This window comes from Camelina sativa, chromosome 11 (assembly GCF_030686135.1).
Source record: "Camelina sativa cultivar CO46 ecotype springtype chromosome 11, ASM3068613v1".
NCBI lineage: Eukaryota > Viridiplantae > Streptophyta > Magnoliopsida > Brassicales > Brassicaceae > Camelina > Camelina sativa.
This window is the reverse complement of record NC_141890.1, coordinates 3,395,894-3,416,663: the sequence shown is the minus strand read 5'-3', so window position 1 is coordinate 3,416,663 and position 20,770 is coordinate 3,395,894. Positions and strand designations below refer to the sequence as shown.

General features: G+C 36.9%; 5 protein-coding genes and 1 long non-coding RNA gene across 7 annotated transcripts; 4 read left to right on the top strand and 2 right to left on the bottom strand.

The window, feature by feature from the left end:
• Window positions 1-196: 196 nt before the first annotated feature.
• LOC147933596 (uncharacterized) lies at window positions 197-1,493 on the top strand. The gene is made up of 2 exons (XR_015570708.1): window positions 197-349; window positions 1,215-1,493. It is a non-coding gene; the product is annotated as an uncharacterized LOC147933596 (long non-coding RNA).
• Window positions 1,494-3,460: 1,967 nt separating this feature from the next.
• On the top strand, window positions 3,461-9,848 carry LOC104721450 (dynamin-related protein 3A). The gene is made up of 20 exons (XM_087473259.1): window positions 3,461-4,174; window positions 4,263-4,545; window positions 4,656-4,684; window positions 4,794-4,895; window positions 5,201-5,269; window positions 5,348-5,407; window positions 5,805-5,918; window positions 6,305-6,353; window positions 6,452-6,561; window positions 7,083-7,175; window positions 7,305-7,397; window positions 7,475-7,612; window positions 7,814-7,927; window positions 8,017-8,112; window positions 8,236-8,275; window positions 8,392-8,540; window positions 8,629-8,775; window positions 8,969-9,021; window positions 9,104-9,203; window positions 9,329-9,848. Exons 1-20 carry the CDS (start codon window positions 3,773-3,775, stop codon window positions 9,500-9,502), a joined length of 2,415 nt encoding a protein of 804 aa, XP_087329385.1. The 5' UTR covers window positions 3,461-3,772; the 3' UTR covers window positions 9,503-9,848.
• A 1,929-nt stretch (window positions 9,849-11,777) lies between these two features.
• On the top strand, window positions 11,778-12,342 carry LOC109127713 (uncharacterized). Its single transcript, XM_019233071.2, has one exon. The coding sequence runs from the start codon at window positions 11,889-11,891 to the stop codon at window positions 12,198-12,200; it is 312 nt and encodes a 103-aa protein (XP_019088616.2). The 5' UTR covers window positions 11,778-11,888; the 3' UTR covers window positions 12,201-12,342.
• On the bottom strand, window positions 12,320-14,303 carry LOC104721448 (L-galactose dehydrogenase). The gene is made up of 5 exons (XM_010439432.3): window positions 14,030-14,303; window positions 13,634-13,862; window positions 13,264-13,563; window positions 12,649-12,777; window positions 12,320-12,550 (listed from the first exon to the last, which is right to left on the bottom strand). The coding sequence occupies exons 1-5, from the start codon at window positions 14,209-14,211 to the stop codon at window positions 12,422-12,424; spliced, it is 969 nt and encodes a 322-aa protein (XP_010437734.2). The 5' UTR covers window positions 14,212-14,303; the 3' UTR covers window positions 12,320-12,421.
• Window positions 14,304-14,390: 87 nt separating this feature from the next.
• LOC104721447 (LL-diaminopimelate aminotransferase, chloroplastic-like) lies at window positions 14,391-17,649 on the bottom strand. 2 transcript variants are annotated; one of them, XM_010439431.3, is made up of 10 exons: window positions 17,386-17,649; window positions 16,983-17,062; window positions 16,804-16,871; window positions 16,391-16,507; window positions 16,076-16,138; window positions 15,771-15,875; window positions 15,635-15,685; window positions 15,206-15,526; window positions 14,921-15,127; window positions 14,391-14,838 (listed from the first exon to the last, which is right to left on the bottom strand). In XM_010439431.3, exons 1-10 carry the CDS (start codon window positions 17,466-17,468, stop codon window positions 14,545-14,547), a joined length of 1,389 nt encoding a protein of 462 aa, XP_010437733.2. In that variant the 5' UTR covers window positions 17,469-17,649; the 3' UTR covers window positions 14,391-14,544. The 2 variants fall into 2 exon arrangements, with proteins under 2 accessions (XP_010437733.2, XP_087329387.1); XM_087473261.1 differs by having other exon boundaries at window positions 15,771-15,819; window positions 16,095-16,138; window positions 17,386-17,585.
• An 839-nt stretch (window positions 17,650-18,488) lies between these two features.
• On the top strand, window positions 18,489-20,341 carry LOC104721446 (uncharacterized). The gene is made up of 4 exons (XM_010439430.3): window positions 18,489-18,825; window positions 19,121-19,300; window positions 19,500-19,809; window positions 19,943-20,341. Exons 2-4 carry the CDS (start codon window positions 19,132-19,134, stop codon window positions 20,229-20,231), a joined length of 768 nt encoding a protein of 255 aa, XP_010437732.1. The 5' UTR covers window positions 18,489-18,825; window positions 19,121-19,131; the 3' UTR covers window positions 20,232-20,341.
• The last annotated feature ends 429 nt before the right edge of the window (window positions 20,342-20,770 follow it).

Sequence of the window (20,770 nt, the reverse complement as noted above, 5' to 3'; positions counted from 1 at the left end):
CACTATTAAAAATTGCAAGTTTAGCACAATCTTTATTAAAATAAAATAAAATAAATAAGACACTCACACAATTCGTTCTATCAATTTTTGGAACTCCGACGAAGTTTATGAGCTTTTAGAACTCCGGCGGAGCTTACGAGGAACTCCGACGAAGATGACAATGATGATTTCAAAATCCCTTCTTCCTCCCAGTTTTGGATTCGTAAACCTCTTTAACCTGCAAACAGAAACATCTCTCACCACTCTACAAACAAGAAGCCCAGATTCAGTCGTTATCCGGGAAAAGAGAATGAGACTCTGCCTCCATCTCCGCCTCCTGAATCTAACTCCAACCCGTCTATTGACTATGGTACGGATTTGCTTTGCTCGTCATCTATTCTTGATTGTAGCGTAGTTTGTATCTTTTCAAGTGTTGATTGCTCTATAAGAGATTTCACTACTCCAATTTGTTCTCTTGGGGAAGAGACCCATGGTTTCGTTGATAAATTAGTAAATGATGTATGTTTTAAGGTGAATTGTGAGAGCTATTTATGCAATTCTATGGAGGATATGTTATCAAAGTCGAGAATTCATCGTGGGTATGGGAAAACTCTGATTACAATTTAGTTTTAACCTAAAATTTGATAAGCTTGTATGTGTTTGATTGAATCTGGGCTTGGGATTGAAGAATTTTTTTATTTTCTAGATTCTATTGCAGTTGGATCTGAGGAAACTCTTGATTCTCTGTAACAATGAAATGAAGTTTAAGGCATTTATGGTTGAGAATGGTGGGAGTCTTTTACAGAAGATGTTTCTTCCAACATTTGAAAAAATGGGGAAGACATGTCATCTTCTTCTCACTAAAGAACACTAGGTATTCCTTTATAACTTTCTCAACGATGATGGAGTGCTCAGCTTCGCAAAGATGTTCTCTTTGAATGCTGTTTTTCTGTACCAAGCAGTTAGAAACATTGTTAGTATTTGTACTGAGTTCAGTGGTGGGTTAGCTTCAAACAAATTGTAGATCACTAGTGAAAAATCAAATCTTAGGTGTTTCTTATTGTGATTTAATTTTGTGTAGTAAATCGTCAGATACTTCTAATGTATAGTTGTTGATGTTCAGATGATCGTGTATTAATTCGTTTCATAGTCACATTTGAAGATTAAGGAAGCATTGTTAAGAATTCATGAAAACTTTCCTGAAAATTATTCCATGATTTCAATTTTTATTGCAGGAAATGGGGTTGTATATTTCTCTAAGCTACGTGTTCTATCTCAGATGACACAAGATGCAAGTATACTTTGGATATTTGCTGATGAAACTGTGTTCCTTTATTCAATTTTACTCTATATGTTGTTTAGACATATATGATGTTTATGTTAGGACTTTGCTTTAACTGTGACTGAACTTCATGAAAGATTGTATGAATTTCAGGAAGAATTCTATGAAATTTAGGAAGGATTGTACGAAATTCAGGAAGAATTCTATGAAACTCAAGAAGGATTTCCTTGAACTTCATGATGACTTTCATAGAAAATTTAGATTTCCAAAAATAAGTTTTTTTTTGACACAACAACTAGCTAGATTGGCTCATACAAGCCTATATGATCCAAACATCAGAATGTACATGTCATTACCCCTCACTAGTGGAGTAATCTACAAATATTTGACACATTGAAGCAAAACACACAAAAATAGAGTTTTAGAAACACATTTGTTCAAATTTAGTAAAATTACAATAGTATTCAGGAAGGACACTTTGAAATTCAGGATACTCTTCATAAAAGTAATGGAGTAATGATTGAAAACAATAAAGTGCATGAATTCATCATAGTTGAGTAATCAGTGATACATTAAGGCACCATATAAATAGAAGATTAAAAATTCATTTATTCTAATGTAGGAAGAATTTCATAATGTTTAGGAAGGATTGCATAATGTTTAGGAATGCGTTCATGAATTTTAGGAAGCTATTCCTAAATATACCAAAATCTCAAAACAGGAATAACTAGAACCAGAAGATACAAGCAGATTCATATAACTTTCACGCCAAATACACAAAACAATCAATTTTGAAACTAAGAAGCCACAAATTCCAATGAAACCCATCAAAAGGGAAATTATCGATGCTTGTGTACTCAAGACCATGTTTGTAATGACGAGTTCTCATAAGCTCTTCACCGAAACAATTAAAAGTCTCAATCTGAAAATCATGCTCCTCATTTCGTCTTTCTCCTACGATTCCAATGGTGATTCCTCAACAAGCGAGCTTCCAATTGCTGCGTCAGCACTGTACGACTTCGAGAATCGTGATGATTTACATCAAAATCAACGACAACAACAAACTTTCTTACATTTTACCAACTACTTTGTTCCCAATGACATTATAACAAACACTTGGTATGCAACAACTATGGTGTTGATATCTGCTGACTTCGTATAACACCCATCCAGTTTGGACATGTGATTCATCAAAGAATAAACATTGTTAGAAATTTCAAAACCAAACATAATCCATTAAACAATACTCTCAAGTTCTTATTCAATATGTCAAAACTGAATCAAAGTGACAAGAAAAGCTGCAAAACTATACTCTCACATAATCCATTAAAAGTGATTTGCATCTTCTCCAACAATCACTAAACAATTTGTTTTATTTTTTTATTAGAATAGGGAGAACGCAGCCTAATAAGATGAATAAAGTAAAACACTAATCACCTTTAGGATTTGTCTTTCCCTGAAGTTTTACCTCGTTTTCAATCACCTTCGTACATGCACCCATCTGCCGAAGATACTTGTCAGATCTGTGTCGAAATATGCTGAAGAAGCTTTCAATGTAGAGATCTCTGTTAGGATTTGGGAAGCGGCTTCTCAACATCAACTAAAACGTGGGAGTCACATGCCTAGTCGTTTCTTGAGATCTCGATCTCACCATTGGAATAGAAGACTGAGCTAACAACATCAAACCATCTCATCTCTCTAATTCGCTGTTTAAAATCACCAACACTAAACAGAACTACAAATCCGAATCCAATTGGTAATGGACTCGATGAATCTCTGCTTAAATCACTTCAATGGAGCTTCTATCGATTGATTTAATAGTTAATTGAAAGATCTGATATCGAAAATGAAGATCTCAAATTGGAAGATTCATCACAAGCTTTATATGAAAAAGCTAAAAAGAACCGTGAGTTTGTTTTTTTGTTCTCTTTTAAAAATAAAATTTGTTATTTAATTTAAATACTTAATATTCACAAATGCTAGATTTGGAACAATTAAACTTGTGTGCTAATTTTGGAAGAAAACCTAAAGTAGTGCTATTCTAGGGTATTTCTCAAAATTAAATATGTCCGGTTGATTTTGTTAGAAGGTGGTTAGTATATTTATTTGTTAAAGTTAATGAAAATGTGAGCTTTTTGGACTTTGGGACCTTGGAGATCAAGGTTAAATTATAAATAAAAATTCATAATGTAAATTAAGTTAAAACTCTTCATCACGGTTCTAAAACTCCTGCGCAAGTAAAAGTAATTTTTATCTTTAATATAAAACAAAATTCCCAAAAAAAAAAAAAAAAAAAAGGTTAGCGTCGTCTGTATTGTGTGCGATAGATAGAGTTGAGCACGAACAAAAAAAAAAAAAATCAATCAGAGAGAAAAGAGTATAATAATTTTGACCATCTCTCTCCAGTTTCTTCTCTTCTCTTCTCTTCTCTTCTCTTTTGCGCACGAACTCTCCCAAATTTTGCCAAAAACCCTAGCCTCTTGATTCTTTCAAAATCCCGATCCCCCATCGATGACGATTGAGCAAGTCACCGGCGAGACTCCTCCGTCTACGCCTTCTCCCACCGCCGCCACCACAACCAAAGCCGCGCCGTTGGGATCTTCCGTGATTCCGATTGTTAACAAGCTACAGGACATATTCGCTCAGCTCGGAAGCCAGTCTTCGATCGCGCTTCCTCAGGTTGCTGTTGTTGGTAGCCAGAGCAGTGGCAAGTCTAGCGTCCTTGAAGCTCTCGTCGGCCGTGACTTTCTCCCCCGTGGTAATGATATTTGCACTCGTCGTCCTCTTGTTCTTCAGCTTGTCCAGACTAAACGCCGCTCTAATGGCGGATCCGACGACGAGTGGGGCGAGTTTCGTCACCTTCCTGAACACACTCGTATCTATGATTTCTCTGAGATTCGTCGAGAGATTGAGGTTTTTTATAAATTTCTCTTCCTTTTGCTCTTATCGTTTCTTCTCTAGTAGCTCTTAATTAATGTATGAATTCTAAATATCTTTCTAGGCTGAGACGAATAGATTAGTGGGAGAGAACAAAGGTGTAGCAGATAAACAGATTCGTCTTACGATTTACTCACCTAATGTTTTGGATATCACGCTTGTGGATTTGCCTGGTATTACCAAGGTCCCTGTTGGTGACCAGCCTTCTGATATTGAAGCACGTATTAGAACCATGATCTTGTCTTACATCAAGTCAGATACTTGCTTGATCCTGGCTGTTACCCCTGCTAATACCGATTTAGCAAACTCTGATGCTCTTCAGATCGCTAGCAATGCAGATCCTGATGGTAAGTTCTGCTATAACAAGTTTCCAATGAGAAGAAATATTTGATTTATTTAATTCCTTCTTTTTGAGATTACTCATCTGTGGTCTTCCTTGTATCTTTACCGTCTCCAGGTCGTAGAACGATAGGTGTAATCACAAAGGTACATGTACCCAGTCCAACGTTTGTTTTGATGTCATTGTAGTTAAGCCGAAAAGATAGGCATCCCTGTTTTTCATGTGTTTTACCCAAATTGTTTATCATGTTTTCAGTTGGATATTATGGACAAAGGTACTGATGCTCGAAATCTCCTACTCGGAAATGTTGTTCCTCTTCGGCTTGGATATGTGGGAGTTGTAAATCGTTGCCAGGAGGTAAACCCATGGTTGCTCAAACGATTACATTTTATATTTGTTCTTCATTGCGTGGCTCTTCTTTTATGTGCCTTGCGTTTACTTACTTCTGCTTCTGTGCTTATCTGTCTTATGTTTCTCTTGCTATCATATAGTAGGCTGCCTCTTCTGCCTTTATTTTTCTTATTAATCTAGCTTTCCCAGTGCTTTTTTTCCTTCCAATTTCATCATTTTAATGCAATGGTGATAATTTTTTTTGTCTAGTTTTTGTGGTGTCTCCATCTACAGTGTATAATTTTACTTTAACCTTTTTATTTTATGAACAGGATATATTGCTAAACCGCACAATCAAGGAAGCACTTATCGCAGAGGAGAAATTCTTCCGGAGTCGTCCTGTATGATAGCATTTTTTTATTCCCTTTCTGATACTCTTGCTACTTTTCCTGATATAACAACTTTTTTGGTTCCTACAGGCTTACCATGGTCTTACCGATCGTTTGGGCATCCCTCAGCTAGCAAAGAAGTTAAATCAGGTATTTGCTGCAGTTTTGAGAGTTTTTTTTTTCTTTATTTCTATCAGTGTTCAGGAAGGCATAAGGGAGACGCTTTCTCTATGTTGAATTATCTTATATGGGATGATGTTGGAGTTTTATTTGCATTATTCACATTTTAAGGCTACTGACATGGCCTGTGCGGATTCTACCCTAGTCTGTAAAAGGGCCTTTGCAGGATATTTTTTTGCCTTCACATGTATATCTTCTGATGAAACAGGATCATATGATAAATTCGTTTTTTGTTTTTTTGAGAAGTCCTTTTTTTCCTTTCTTACTTCTAATAGATAGCATGTCGTATATTTCATACCTGACATTGGTACTTGTTATATTAGAACATGTCTAATAGAAGCTAGCCTTTCTGTTGCATTTTTTCTAGATCCTTGTTCAACATATCAAGGTGCTGCTTCCGGATTTGAAGTCGCGTATAAGTAATGCTTTGGTTGCTACAGCTAAGGAGCATCAGAGCTATGGTGAAATAACTGAATCTAGGGTATGTTTATTACTGCCCAATTAGCCACCCATTTATCATAATTCATTATTAGCAATAACGCTGTTATTGGCTTTGGTACCATTTGTTCCATCTTATGGTGTCTCTTGCTTAGAGTCTTTTCATTTGAAGACTTTTTACTCATGTATGTGCTCAGAGTTCGTGACATTCATAGAATTAGCATTTGAAGGTGTTCTTATTTGTAGGAAAGATTGTCGGCCAATGAGTACTTAACTTGTTTAAGGGATTTACATTTGAAGAGACTTTCTTACAATCTCCTTTTTAATTTCTTTATGACATGCTTCATGTCTATGAGTTTTCTTTTATTTTTACTTCAACTAATCAGGCTTACCTATTCTGTGGGTCTTTACTATCCTTGAAATTCTTAGGCTGGTCAAGGAGCTCTTCTCCTCAACTTTCTCTCTAAATACTGTGAAGGTAATATCTGAAGACGATATTGCAGTTGAGACAATGGATATTTGTTATATGTTTTGCATGTTTCGTAGTGAGTCTCATGGCTAACTGTTTTTAAACAGCATACTCTTCATTGCTGGAAGGGAAGAGTGAAGAAATGTCTACGTCCGAGCTCTCTGGAGGAGCAAGAATTCACTATATTTTTCAGTCAATCTTTGTTAAGAGTTTGGAGGTTCGTTTGTACATCTTTAACCTTTTTCCGTGAGCTAGAACCGTTGTTAATTTATTAGAAATTACCTTTAGCCAATGCTTTCCCTTACTTTTGTTTGGTACACTTATGATCTTCGATGTTCAAGGTTCATTTCATTGACATAGATAGAGAAAGTTTACACCTTCGAACGACAATATAAACTTTTACTGAGCATCGGCTCTGCTATATTTCTTAGTTTAGGTAGTGACATTATCCACATGGAAGTAATGTAGTATATTTCTGACTTTGAGCTCTTTGAGGCATGGCGTTTTACTACTAAATGCTTTCTAGGGAAGACTTGTTCCCAGTTTGTATAGATGTTGAGTCCCTACGACGTTCAATTGTCAATTTGAGCATCTGAACTGTTTGTTATTACTTGATCAGTTTATTACTTGATCGGTTCCTTGTCTGCTAGATACTTAATCTGTGTATGTTGTCGGAGCTACGTGACGTGGATTCCTGTAAATTTAGACTGATTGACTTGCTTCACATTGCCTCTTCAGGAGGTTGATCCATGTGAAGACTTGACAGATGATGATATTCGGACTGCAATTCAGAATGCAACTGGTCCAAGATCCGCATTATTTGTTCCAGATGTAGGTTTCTTAACATGTTTCAGCATGTGTGGAAGTTATCCTGGTTGTCAGGGCTTCCAAGCATACATATGTTTCTCTACTTCCCATGATTCTAATTACAGTCTCCTGATTTCATTCTATTCTGCATAGGTACCATTTGAAGTTCTTGTTAGGAGACAAATATCTCGTTTGTTAGATCCTAGTCTTCAGTGCGCTAGGTTCATTTTTGATGAGTTAATAAAGGTAATTTTTTTTGGGCTTGTTGTTGATAAATGATAACATTCATTTCAGTTTCGTCATAAATTTAATTTTCTCTACAGATTAGCCATAGATGTATGATGAATGAGTTACAGCGATTCCCAGTCCTGAGAAAGCGCATGGATGAGGTTATTGGGGATTTCCTGCGAGAAGGTCTTGAACCCTCAGAAGCAATGATCGGGGATATCATTGATATGGAGGTCTGTTTTGTGATTTGAAAATCTTTAGAATTTTTTTCCCAAGAATTTGTTTGAATTTGTGTTGTTGAACCTTTTTTAATCTTGAGCGGTGATTTCCTCGCTTTTGATTGATACTTTATTTTAAATTGTGAACTAAATTATTAGTGCTGGTGGTCATGATTGCTTCAATGGTGGTGTTAATTTCTTGAATGCCGTTTGCAGATGGATTACATAAACACTTCACATCCAAATTTTATTGGTGGAACCAAGGCCGTGGAAGTTGCAATGCAACAAGTGAAGTCTTCGAGGATTCCCCATCCTGTGGCAAGGCCAAAAGTATGAAGTACTCTGAGCACGTACATTAAAATTGGTTTTCTTTCTTATATGCTCTGCACTGTTTCTTATACATTAGATTGACGTATCAGGACACAGTGGAGCCTGATAGAACATCTTCTTCCGCGAGTCAGGTGAAATCTAGAACCTTTCTCAGTAGGCAAGCTAATGGAATTGTTGCTGATCAGGTATGTCATTTCAAATGTTTTATCATCGTGCACTGTGGGTTGGCCCTATAGATCTATGAGCAAATAAGACATTTTCAAGTAAAAGAGCGACTATTTGACACTTAACTCATGACTTGTTCTTAGGGAGTTGTATCTGCAGATGCCGAAAAAGCTGCACCAGCTGGTAATACTTCCATCGCTGTCATTTTTGGCCTTCTTTTTCATCATATCTTGTCTTGATGTTTTAATACCTTATATTTTTGGGTAGATTTTAATTTTGGTTTTATTGATATATGATAGCAAATGCGAGTGATACAAGGTGGGGTATCCCTTCAATTTTCCGAGGGGGTGATACTCGAGCAGTAACTAAAGATAACTTATTAAACAAACAATTCAGTGAAACTGTTGAGGATATGTCTCATAACTTGTCGATGATCTATCTAAAAGAGGTGTGTCTCCTGTGCTGTCTTAGATGATTCATATTGTCAATATGTGCTTAACTGTTTGACTCATACTGTTTGCTTTGCTTTTCTGAAGCCCCCAGCTGTCTTGAGGCCTTCGGAAACCCATTCAGAACAGGAAGCAGTTGAGATTCAGATAACAAAGCTGTTGCTAAAATCATATTATGACATTGTAAGGAAGAATATTGAGGACTCGGTACCAAAAGCAATCATGCATTTCCTGGCAAGTACCCTCATCGTTTCCAAGTTTCTTACAATATATCAACACCTTGATATTTGATTTCTTTTTGAACTTCTCTCTTTGAAAGAGTTACAATGATAAGCAGTTAGTCCATCTTGTCCTACATAACCTTGTTGCTATCTTTAAAGTAACCGAACACCGAAGATGCTAATACTATTTCTTTATAATGCTTCAGGTAAACCACACAAAACGTGAGCTGCATAACGTCTTCATCAAGAAACTTTACAGGTGATGCATTTGTTTTTTTTATTTCTCACATATGTGTTTGTATTAGTCTCTTAGAACTGACTAGTTGTGTCATCTGGTGCAGGGAGAACTTGTTTGAAGAAATGTTGCAAGAGCCAGAAGAGATAGCAGGTAAACGGAAACGCACGCAGGAGACTCTCCACGTTCTTCAGCAAGCTTACAGGGTATGTTTCTCCAGCCAAAAACTAATTCTGTACATTCAAGTGTCATAGATGAGATTCAGATAGCAAAGCTGTTACTAAAATCATATTCATGTAACCACCATATATTTTTTTTGTGGGTTAAACAGACACTAGATGAGTTGCCTCTGGAAGCAGATTCAGTGTCAGCAGGGATGTCAAAACATCAGGAGTTGCTGACATCTTCAAAGTATTCCACAAGCAGTTCACACTCAGCATCTCCCAGTACAACAAGAAGATCAAGAAGAGCAGGTGATCAACACCAAAATGGATACGGATTCTAACATGATCCAAATATCAAAAATCTCTAGACTGTGATAACGCATTTCATTCATTTAATGGTTCTCTCAGGTTTTGGTTTTAAATTTATGTGTTGGTTAAATGAAGAATCTATATAGGAAATACTGGGACAGTGTGGGTTTTTGGAACCTGCATTGGTTTGACTGATAAGAGGGAGTGAAGGTGATATAGTTTTTACTATTTGTTTCAAATGCTCCCTGCAAACAATAACGGGAAGCAAACTCTTTCACTCCGATTTCTTGGGATGGCTTTAACTTAATAAGTTGTATTACATGATCGGTCCACATGACCTTTTTTCTTATTTTTTTGGACATCAAAGTTCCACATCAACATGACGACCTTAATAAATTGTAGACTCTTTACTTTTTGCGCAACGAGAGATTTGGAACATTTTACTTATTAGAACCCACTTCTAGAAGAAGTTTTGATATTCGCTTAGTTCCGCCGTTCTGTAAAAAGATTCGGACAAAAAATGGGATCTGCTGTCTTGTCCCACTGCACTGACTAAAGAGAGTAAAAAGACGATTTGCTTACTCTTAAGTTCATAAGTGGACACGTGAGTCCCCACCCACCTGCTGCCACGTATCGAATACGCTTCAACGTAACTCTAAAGTTGAAATTTCAAGATTGCCCACAAAACACATTTTCATTTTCTCTGTCTATAAACAAATCAGAAATCAGAATAAATGATCTGATTTTACTAGTTTATTCATGAGCTGCAGTAATTTGTGATATATATTTTTTTCTGTCTAACAAATTTGTGATATATAAGAGACTAGAAAGTAAGTAAGTAGTCACATGAAATTGCAACGATTATTAAATAATAAATCCCATATAACAACCATAATGAATTAACAGAGACATAGAGTGAGCGATTATGATTTCTTAATACTTAATCAATACATATAATGGTCGGGTCACAGCAACATTCATCCACCAAGCAGCAACAACACAGAGCCGCTAATCTGCAAAAACCGAGAAACACACACATTAATTACTACCAACAAACATTGTAATTCATTCGTGAATTCCAAAAGATCTTAACAAGTTCGAATTTATCTGATTCTACTTCTTTTGTCATTCGTAAACACACATGATCTACTTCTTTTGTCGACAAAGCTAGCCAAAAAACAATCAGTCAACTCCTTAACTTTGCAAAATTTAATTATAGAAACGTACGTAATAAACAGAGCACTTACAGTCCTTCAAGAAAACCAGGTTTCCGCTTTGGTGGCGGAGGTGGTGGTGGAGGAGGATAATACTGCGGTGGTACTCCCACCGGCGGAGGTGGACCTTGCGGATAATACTGCGGCGGTGGACCTTGGGGATAATTTCCCGGTGCCGGGTAAGGATATGCATACTTTGGATCGCTCATATTTCGGCCATAAAACTAAGTAATATCTAAATTAGTAGCAAAAACTTGTAAAATAATATGGAAGCAGAGGAAGTAGTAATTAGAGAACGTGTATTTATATTCGCCAAACAAAGAACACTCACACAGGCTTGAAGATATAAATTATTATAAAAGCAACGTATGTTTTGGGTAAGAAGAATTTGTGGAGAATACATCTCGAAAAGTACATTTAACAGAAGCGAAAACACGGTGGAATTGTCAAAAGTGTGTGTAGGAATCTCTACTTTAGTGGAAGATTCGAGAGAAGAGAGGAAGGATCGGTAGTGATCGAAGCAAAGTGGTTGCTTTTTTTGGTCTTTTAGAGTTTCTTATTAACTTATTATTCTTCTCTTCTTTCCAAAGTTTTTACATTCAGCAAGATTCCTCAAAATACACGTTCACACATGGTTTCTCTTCTCTTTTTCTTTTCCAAAGCATCGTTGGAATATTTGTTCTTTTTTTTTCATCTTACTGTACCATCATCGGTTAAACCCTAATTATAACCGGTGAGTTATATATAACAAAGGTGTTAATATTATTTGATGACTCACCGTTTTGGCATGCAAAAGTTTAGTTGATGACGATTGTTACGAAAAAACATTCAGTTATTTTTTATCACGAAATTTTATCAATTCTACCAAATTTTAGTTTTCGGATCAGTTTCTAAAGTCAAATTGATTTATAGTTTTGTATTAAGTCCCAAGCCATGCCACTAGTCGTAGTCGACGTACACGATATTGTCGTCACACATTCTTTATCAATATGATAGCATCGGAACAAGTTAGCTAGCTATGGTTTCGGTGCAAGTTAGCAATTTTACCAACGTGTCACGAAATGATTGGCTTTATTTTGGATATAGTAAACGACCGAAACTTCGGTTTCAACCTTCCTTGGTCCCAAAGAAACAAACACGCACGCACACCTACTCCCTTTCATTCTTTATCCTCTCCCACTCATATTATTAATACACACATCTAATGCAATCTCCTCCAATTTGCACTCAAAACCTCTTCTGTTTTTTCTCCGAGTTTAACACAGATTTACATCTATCAATGGCATCATCAGCTGCGATGTTCATGCTCCCCTATCCTCTAATTCAGCAGCTAACAAGAAACAATACTCCGCAGCCACAAGGGGAACCATCATCGCCGCAGATTGTTAAATGTCTTCTTCCGGCCATAAACTCATCGGAAAGTTCTGGTCGCTCGAAGTTTAGTCTTTGGCTATTCGGCAATCCCGCGACGTATGACAAGAGGTTCCAAGAAGCTATTGAACTTAGTTGCCTGTGATCGAGATTTTCCGTTATATGCATGTTTTCCGTAGTTTTCTTCTTATGTGTTTGTAAATAAGCATATTATAATTTCTTCCATAATCTCACCCTGTGTTTGTAATCTATATAACAATGAACTCCATCAAAGATGTTCTGATTAATTTTGTTTGCCAAGATACTTTATTGATCATATCAAACCGAACTTACACTGTAACACACAATGAGATAATGATGTTTTAGTTACTGAGGGATTCCACTTGGCCATGTCAGATTCTTTACAGGCTCGAGAATAGCTTCAACCTCAGAGAGAGTTTCTTTATCAATCCCCAGACCTTCAAGCTCTGTAACTGCTGCAACATTTTCTTCTACCTGATTCAGATAACATCACATGTTTCATATTTAACCCCAGTTTCCAGATAGATACGGTAAATTTGGGACTTGAGAGGGAAACCCTGAGACTTGGATACCTGTGAGACAGAGCTCATCCCAACCAACACGGATGAAATCTCCTTGTTTGCTAAACTGTATTGCAGAGCTAACTTTGTGATCTTCTTACCCTTTGATTTGCAGTGACCAACTGCGGCTTTGCATGCAGACTACACAAGACAATAAAAACAGCAACGGGTTAAGAATTTCGTATGTGAGAACAATTTGTTAAGAAAACAATCAGGGTCATCCTGTATTTCTCACTGAACCAAAGTAAAACTTCCAACAACGAACAATCCCAAAACCTAGGGACTAACTCAAAAGCATCCCCTACTCTCCCAAGACCTCAAATCAACCACATACCAGTCTGCTTATAATCCTTTACTTAAACTTTCATCAAAGACCAGCTAATATGTTAATGCCAGTTAGTTAAGCTAACAGGCCATTAGGCAATCTCTGAACTCTCTCTAATCATCCCAATGTAGTTGTAGTCCAAGTTAAGAAACAGAGAAACAGTCAGACTCAAAGTATAACATTTAAGCCTATCAAAGATAACATGTTTATGCTGCGAATGTGTCCTAACAATAGCATATTATACTGTATGTTCCAGTACGAGGGTTATAAAAAACAATCACATCCTTTTGTAAATGCCAAACCTTGAGCTCAGGGGAAGCAGGGTGCCATTCAGGAGGACCTTGTTCTGTAAGAAGACCCATTGCCAATGGAGAAGCACTTATCACACCCACACCTTTGCTCTTCAGGTGAGGTAGCAAATCCAACAACGCTGAATCATTAACGCCGTAATGACAGTATGATAATATCACATCGACGGTCCCTGGAGGCACTCGATCAAGAACATAAGTGAAGATATCTAATGGAAGACCAGTGATACCAATGAACCTGGTCTTCCCCTCCTGTTTCAGTTTCTGAAGAGCAGGAATTGTTTCACTCACAATCTGCCAGAAACGAAAGGAACAATTATTAGTAACAAAAAGTGAATAAACCAAGAAAGAAAGAGGTAAAAACCTGATCAAGAGACCCGAACTCAATGTCGTGGCAATGAAGTATGTCAACATAATCAAGCTGAAGCCTCTCCAAGCTCTCGTCGATGCTCTTTCTTACTCTCTCAGCACTGAAATCAAAACCTTCTTCATATCTTCCACACTTAGTCGCCACAATATAGTCACTTCTAGGGACTTGTAGAGCCTTCAGGGCCTTACCAAGCATTTTCTCAGAAAGTGTTGCTCCATAATACCTTCACACAAACAAACAAGCAAACTACATATCATTAGAGTCTCGCTCAGTTGAAGATTCCCCTAAACACTAAACAGTTTCTAAATTTCTAATTCTCACAGAATCAGCAATTAGTTTGAAAATGTCAAGAGATAATCTCCAGCATAGATTAAGGAGAGAAGTGATTACGGTGAGGTGTCGAAGAAGTTGATGCCGAGTCGGAAAGCCTCCCGCACGGTGGCGACGGCATCATCTTCAGCGACTGGACCGAATACACTACCGAGCGGAGAGGCGCCAAAACCAACGGCGCTAACCTTAAGCCCTGTGTTTCCCAAAGGCCGAAGCTCCATTTTCGTCTGAGGAATCGCCATTGTTGAATTGAAAGGATCAAACAAAAGCTGATTCTCTCTTTCGGTGATGAGAGAAGACGACGACACTCGTCTTTCGAATATTTTCACACATGGTGCTTAACAAGCCTAAATTACAAAAACACCCTTCTGATCCCAAATCTAGATATTTTATTCCACCCCAATACTTCACTAATTTGCACTTTTTACCTTAATCGAAAATACTTGGTTAAAACAAACATTGGTTTATTAGTTTGCTACAGTTCCAAGGAAACAATAGAGACGACATTATTTGAACTCAAATCAAGTCATAAAGAGAGAGTGATGATGATGATGATTATGATTACAAGGCTTTTTTCATTTATAAAGCTGCTTGAATCTGCGACATGCCTCTAAGATGTTCTCTCTGTGACCAAAGGCACTAACTCGAACAAACCCTTCACCACCTGGTCCAAACCCACTTCCTGGTGTTGTAACCACATGAGTCTTCTCCAGAATCTCAGCAAACACATCCCATGAGCTTTGTTTCGGGAAGTGAACCCAAACGTAAGGCGCATTCTTTCCTCCATATACATCGTACCCGAGAGACGTGAATGTGTCGATGATTATGTTTGTGTTTTCTTTATAGAATCCAATCACCTTGTGCATTGCCTGCAATGGTTTATAAAACAAAAAAATGAACTCGTGGGAACTGGTTTAAGTTTCGAGATAACTCTTTAGCTAATAAGCTAACCTCAAGTCCTTCTGGGGAAAGGCAAGCAAGAGCACCAGCTTGAGAGAGATTAGAGGCACCATTGAAGCAAGTGCAGACAATTCTATTGAAGTCCTTTGCAACAGGGAAGCCGTCTGAATAGAGTAGCTGCTTTGGGATGACGGTCCAACCAAGTCGCACTCCAGTGAAACCCGCATATTTACTGAACGAAGCTGTCTCCATAGCAACCTGTAAGCGGTTGTCCGCATGATGAAAGTTGTTGAAAAAAAATGAACCTTTCAATGTTATAATCAATCACTCTGTTACCTCCTCTGCTCCAGGGATTTCGAAAATGGAGCGTGGGTTATCATCAGACATGTACATTGCATATGCGGAATCATACACTATTATGGATCCGTTCTTCTTTGCAAATTCAACTAACTGCTTTAGTTGCTCTCTCGTGGCAGCAGCGCCCGTAGGGTTATTTGGGGAACAGAAGAAAATTATATCCGTCCTGCCAACAGTAGATAGGTCGGGAAAGAAGCCATTCTCTGGAGTGCATCTCATGTACTCAATGTTTCCATACTTTTGCACATCGGTGTTATATTGTCCGGTCTGACCCATAATAACACTGGAGTCAACGTAAGCCTGTATTGCCCCAGAGAAAAACGATAAACCGTGGTTAAAAAAAAGTTAATATGAAGTAAAATTAGACAAGACTGCAACTGCAATTTCGTTTTATATTTGCCCAATTACCGGATAAGAAGGATCCTGAACAGCAACTGTAGCTTTGGAACCAAACATAACCTGCAAGAAGTGGAATCACGAAACAACTGCTCAGCTTTCCTAATCTTGTATCAATTAAAGAAGAATAGTCAGGGATAAAACAAACCTGGAGACGTGAGATATCACATTTAGCTCCATCAGAAACGAAAATGTCATCATCCCCTATGCCAAGCCCGCTGTAGAATGATTTTGCAATAGCAGCTCTAAGTGGCTGTTCAAATGTGTGAAAGCAAGGTTTAGTTTAGATAAATCATAAAAGCTTAACAAATGAAGCTATAAGATTTTTTAAGACATGAAACAGGTTTGAATCCATCTCTTGTATTCAGCAGCAGTTCAAAACTATCAAAAACAAAAATTAACATGACGTGCAAAAGCATAGAATATTGAACCAACAACAAGGATGACACTGACCTTTGCACCTTGTTCAGCACCATAACCACTGTATCCCTCTATTGTGGACAACTCATGAGCTTTCTGCCAGAGGAAAAAACATAATTATTCTCTAGAAATTACATGGTTGAATACTATAATATTTTAAAAACTATGCTACCAGAACAATTTCTTTCAAAGTTTTTAATCGCCGGATCGTAGAAAAGTTCTATTTGTTTAATCAAGATATGCCAAAACAGAAAATGATGAAAATGTATTATTTGGTCAAAATGAACCATAATGCATACTAGGAGTACAGTAAAATCAGTTTAAAAATATGTAAAGATATGGAGGTACCTTTGCTATTGCAGAAGTGATCACTTCTGGAATTGGCTCGGTTGTGTCGCCTATTCCAAGACTAATAATTTGTGCATCTGGATATTTCAGCAAGTGTGCAGACCTTCTCCTTGCAATCTGATTGCATTTTCCAAAAACAAAGAGAGGAGCATCATATTCAATGAAGGATAATTTAAACTTACTACTACACAGGAAACCAATGGGTATGTCTTATTCATATATCAGATCACTGCAAGCTTTCAAAAAATGCTAAACTTTGTACCGACAAATTTCTCTGTTAAAAGGGGGAGCAATGATTACGTTTGATGGATTAAAAAGTTATAATTGAATAAAGGCCACTCCTTTAGAACTTATCCAATAGTAGATATTACAAAGCTTATATAGTAGTAGCAAGACAGTAACAGGTAACAAACCTCCGGGAATAAGTATCCAGCTTGAAGTTTGGACATGTTTGAATTCCGTGACACGTTCGTCTTATATTCTACATTAAGAAAAAACAAAAACATGTAAACAGCTAAAAAAGACTCTTAATCATTACAGCAAAAAACAACATGGAGTTATGTTTTGAAAGTGTAGTAACACTAAGAGTTACCTATCTTCTCTTGCGGGGTTGCAACGCATTTGCAAGCATTGACCCGTTTAGCCATGGGTAAGTAGTAAGCATTGCGAGTTCTGAAAGCAAAAGAAAGATCACAAAACATAAACCAAACCATCAAAGATAGATAAAGACACAAAATCAATGATCATAGTGTGTCATCACAAGCAAATGCACTGTCTTCTGTCCAAACAACAGCATCCAACAATGGCTTAATAAATAAATAAAAGCCACTTTAGCACAATTTCAATTAAGTAAAATCAAAGGACAAGAATTCATATAAAAGAGATAAGCAATCATACGGCAGGAGAGGAAACTACAATAAGTTTCTAAAAACTTGTCTTCAATCCCCCCCTAGATGTAAAGAGAGAGTAAAGGAAAAAAAAAAACGGACACGCACCTGAGATTAAAATTTGAAGGAGCTAAGAAAGTGGATGAGGAAGAAGAGATCATCGAAGAAACTAATTGATGGGTCGTCGACATTTTTTTCCCGCTTCCAACAATGATGATTCCACAGACACCAATTGCAGCAAATTGAGTCAACAAACGTGTTTTTGTTTGGGGTTTTAGAGTGAGTGAGACTGGAGACTGGAGAGATAAAAACTAGGGTTCTTCTTCGGTTTGGTCCCAGAGGAAATTAACCGAGTTATTTCCGGTTCGGTTTACTATATTATTGGGGACTCCTTTCAATTTTTATTTGTTTTTTTTTATTTTTTATTTTTTTCTGCCTCCGATTGGGAAGCTAATAAATTAATTACTCTTCAGTTCTTTTTAGATGATTTATACATTTTTTAGATTTATATTTTATTATATTATTTGAGAAGTATAAATATGAAACTAGAAAATATGTATAAAAATGTAAAAAATTACATGTTCATGTCATTGATACATGCCATTGTAAAAAATATAAGATTAGAAAATAGCGTTCGTTATTCCTTTTTCATTCAAATCGTTATATAATATATAATTTTTCTCTGGAAAAAAACAAATACAAGATACCAAAGATAATTATGTAGTAAATGCTATAACTACAAAGTTCATAAAGATATATAGACCATCAAATATAATGATATTATACCTATTGCGCTTTGATCTTAAAATAAATGAATGACTTTGTACTAAATTAACTCTTTCATTTCCCCTCAAACACAATTTAGATGACTAAATACTAAATTTTTATCTTTGATCCCCAAGTTGGAAATAATGTCAACTTGGTTCTTCTAAGAAAAAAAAAAAAAACTTCCAAAATCCTAGAAGAAATTGTGACAAAAAAAAAAAAAAAAAAAAAATCCTAGAATTTGCTAGGTTGGTGCTTGTGGTCATTGGACCAAAAAAGATTGCAGATTTGGTCATTCGATGATGTTATCGGTCTTCAATCTTCCATGATTGTCGGTTCCTTCATTGTTAGAGTTGTGGGTCCACGTTTAAAGACAACGATTACAGGTGGACGTTGCCTCGTAAACCCTTTCCTACTAAAATAATGGGTGAGTTGTTTCATAATGAGTCGCTTGTTTTTCATAAATTTGGATATATGGTGCGCAATAAGCCGAAATTACAAAAACACCGTCGTCAGTCTAAATCTAGTTTTTTTTTCCGCCTCATACTTTGCTAATTTGCACATTTTATCGGTTTGGTCCGATAAAATTAACCCGGTTATTTCCGGTTCGATTTACTATGTAATTATTCAAGATTCGGTCCAATTTTTATTTATTTTAATTTTTTGCTCTCTCTGGCTCGGACGAACGACGACGACTTTGCGCTCTCTGCGCCTGCTGGTAAACGCCGAGATATTGCACGATTCCGTGAAGCGATTTGATATCTGAGTAAATTCGATTTCTTGGTAAATAATCTCCTCTTCGATCAAAATTCTCTCGAGCAATTGGGTTCTTCATAAATCCTTTTGTAGTGCAACCTATTTCGATTTGATTCATGAGTCGAAAGAACATAGCTTTCGTGGAAGTTCTAAGTTTGGGAGGCAATGATAGCTTTATGATTCTTGAATATATTGTTTTAGCTGTGGAATTATGATAATTTGATCAAGTTATATCGGTTCCATCTTTGATTTGTGCCTATATTGATTTTGATTTGGAGATTTTTTTAAAGGTCTATACTTTTTTGATTTTGTTTTGGTTTAGCGTGGAACTAGATGGATCTGGAAACTGAGAATCGAATAGCTTCGGTTCTTTTAAGAGAAGCAGCAGAATTGAGGAGAAAAGCTGAGAAAGATGGAGTCCGAGCATATCTTGAGAAGCCTAATGTAAGGCATCGACCTAACTCTAGATTTCTCACGGCTACTGTTCTTGGTGTTCAGCAAGGTATCATCTTTTCATTCCCTAGACCTCGCTTCTACTGAATCAAATCTAGTTTTTCAGGCTTAGATCTTTAGTTGGGGTTGATCTTCTTATGATGTTTTTAACCTGCATCTTTAACTTTGTACTTTGATATTCAAACGTCTGTTTTGAGATTCCAATTGTGCATTATGATTTAATCTTGTTTATTCTTTGTGCCATGCAGCAAACAAAGCTTTAGAAACCAATGAGATGTGGAGTCTTCGGAGTAAAGAGATACAGTGTGATGAGAGGCTCAAAAGTAAATCAAGAGAAGAGAGCAGCAGTAAATCAAGAGAAGAGAGCAGTAGTGGTCAAAGTGAGCACAGCAAGAGGAAAGGTTTTGTTAAGAGATGCACTTCACTTGATGAGAATGTTACTACTCGTTTATCATCACCTTCATCAAGCCAGAACAGAAACAAAAGATGGCAATCGGAAGATGATGATGATTATCAAGGCTTACGAGATGTCGACGTTAAGACTTTTCTCCAGTCAAGGTATTTCCTTTCTTTATACTCAATCTTGATAGTAGATGCTGCCTCCTCATGATATCTTCCTTTACGATAATTATACAAACGAATTGGGAATCAGCTTTTTTTTATATAAACTTGTGATTCTTGTCTATGATAGGGTCAAGCGTGGCAGAGGCTCTGTTGGTCCTAGGATGGATGAAACATTCCCGTGTCTGCCTGTGACGGAATTCTCAAGAACTTCTGATACAGGAGACCGGAAGCTAGGGCGTCAGCCAGAGCGATCGCCTTTGTTGAGACGCCGGACAGATTCTTCTTCTTCTTCCGAGGAGGAGGTTCGTGAACGTGCTCACAGAAAAAGAAAGGAGCATAAAAAGAAACTTAGTAAGAAACACAAGTCAAAGGAGAAGCAAAGGAAGAGGAAGAAGAGAAAATATGGTAGCGACTAAGTCTTCTATTCCGGTATTTACCTTTACACCGGCATGTTGTATTTACTAATATGATCATATTTTTATTAATTCTAGTATTACCGATTATTACGTCTTGAAACCATATAAAAGTTCACATCCATGCCCTATTATGATAGTGACAAAGTTTAAAAGTTGGAAACAAAGATAACTAATTATGTGCTTGAACTATCATTGAGCCATAGAGGGGGGAAAAGTAAGCATTTCGACTTCTAAATTGAAATGGATTTTTCTAAAATCAAAATGGCACCCACGCTAAAGAAGAAAAAAGCCATAGAAAGTCGAAGAATCTTACCTCACCAAAGAGAAGAATCAATGTAACTGAAATCAAAATGGCACCCACGCCGTCGTAAGACCATCACGAAATATAGGAAGCGTCTGAAAAGATTAAATCACTACTAGCAATCAAACAACATTCTCAAAAACGTATATGAGAATGTTGAAACATTTACATATGAGTAAAGTGACAAGCAACAGATGCTGATTCTTTACCACTGGCAATATCTTTGGTGAATCTGAAA

What these genes read in the sequence shown, in the direction of transcription:
- LOC104721450 (XM_087473259.1), top strand. Translation starts at nt 3,773, where the DNA reads ATGACGATTGAGCAAGTCACCGGCGAGACTCCTCCGTCTACGCCTTCT. An exon ending in TCTTTGTTAAGAGTTTGGAG is followed by an intron (nt 6,562 to 7,082) that starts GTTCGTTTGTAC and finishes TTGCCTCTTCAG; the next exon opens with GAGGTTGATCCATGTGAAGA. An exon ending in CGAAAAAGCTGCACCAGCTG is followed by an intron (nt 8,276 to 8,391) that starts GTAATACTTCCA and finishes GATATATGATAG; the next exon opens with CAAATGCGAGTGATACAAGG.
- LOC109127713 (XM_019233071.2), top strand. Translation starts at nt 11,889, where the DNA reads ATGCAATCTCCTCCAATTTGCACTCAAAACCTCTTCTGTTTTTTCTCC.
- LOC104721448 (XM_010439432.3), bottom strand. Translation starts at nt 14,211, where the DNA reads ATGGCGATTCCTCAGACGAAAATGGAGCTTCGGCCTTTGGGAAACACA. An exon ending in CTGCTTCCCCTGAGCTCAAG is followed by an intron (nt 12,778 to 13,263) that starts GTTTGGCATTTA and finishes TGTCTTGTGTAG; the next exon opens with TCTGCATGCAAAGCCGCAGT. An exon ending in GGATGAGCTCTGTCTCACAG is followed by an intron (nt 12,551 to 12,648) that starts GTATCCAAGTCT and finishes TATCTGAATCAG; the next exon opens with GTAGAAGAAAATGTTGCAGC.
- LOC104721447 (XM_010439431.3), bottom strand. Translation starts at nt 17,468, where the DNA reads ATGTCGACGACCCATCAATTAGTTTCTTCGATGATCTCTTCTTCCTCA. An exon ending in CCTTCAAATTTTAATCTCAG is followed by an intron (nt 17,063 to 17,385) that starts GTGCGTGTCCGT and finishes TTTTGCTTTCAG; the next exon opens with AACTCGCAATGCTTACTACT. An exon ending in GTGCTGAACAAGGTGCAAAG is followed by an intron (nt 15,876 to 16,075) that starts GTCAGTGTCATC and finishes ACATTTGAACAG; the next exon opens with CCACTTAGAGCTGCTATTGC.
- LOC104721446 (XM_010439430.3), top strand. Translation starts at nt 19,132, where the DNA reads ATGGATCTGGAAACTGAGAATCGAATAGCTTCGGTTCTTTTAAGAGAA. An exon ending in TGTTCTTGGTGTTCAGCAAG is followed by an intron (nt 19,301 to 19,499) that starts GTATCATCTTTT and finishes TGTGCCATGCAG; the next exon opens with CAAACAAAGCTTTAGAAACC. An exon ending in AAGACTTTTCTCCAGTCAAG is followed by an intron (nt 19,810 to 19,942) that starts GTATTTCCTTTC and finishes TGTCTATGATAG; the next exon opens with GGTCAAGCGTGGCAGAGGCT.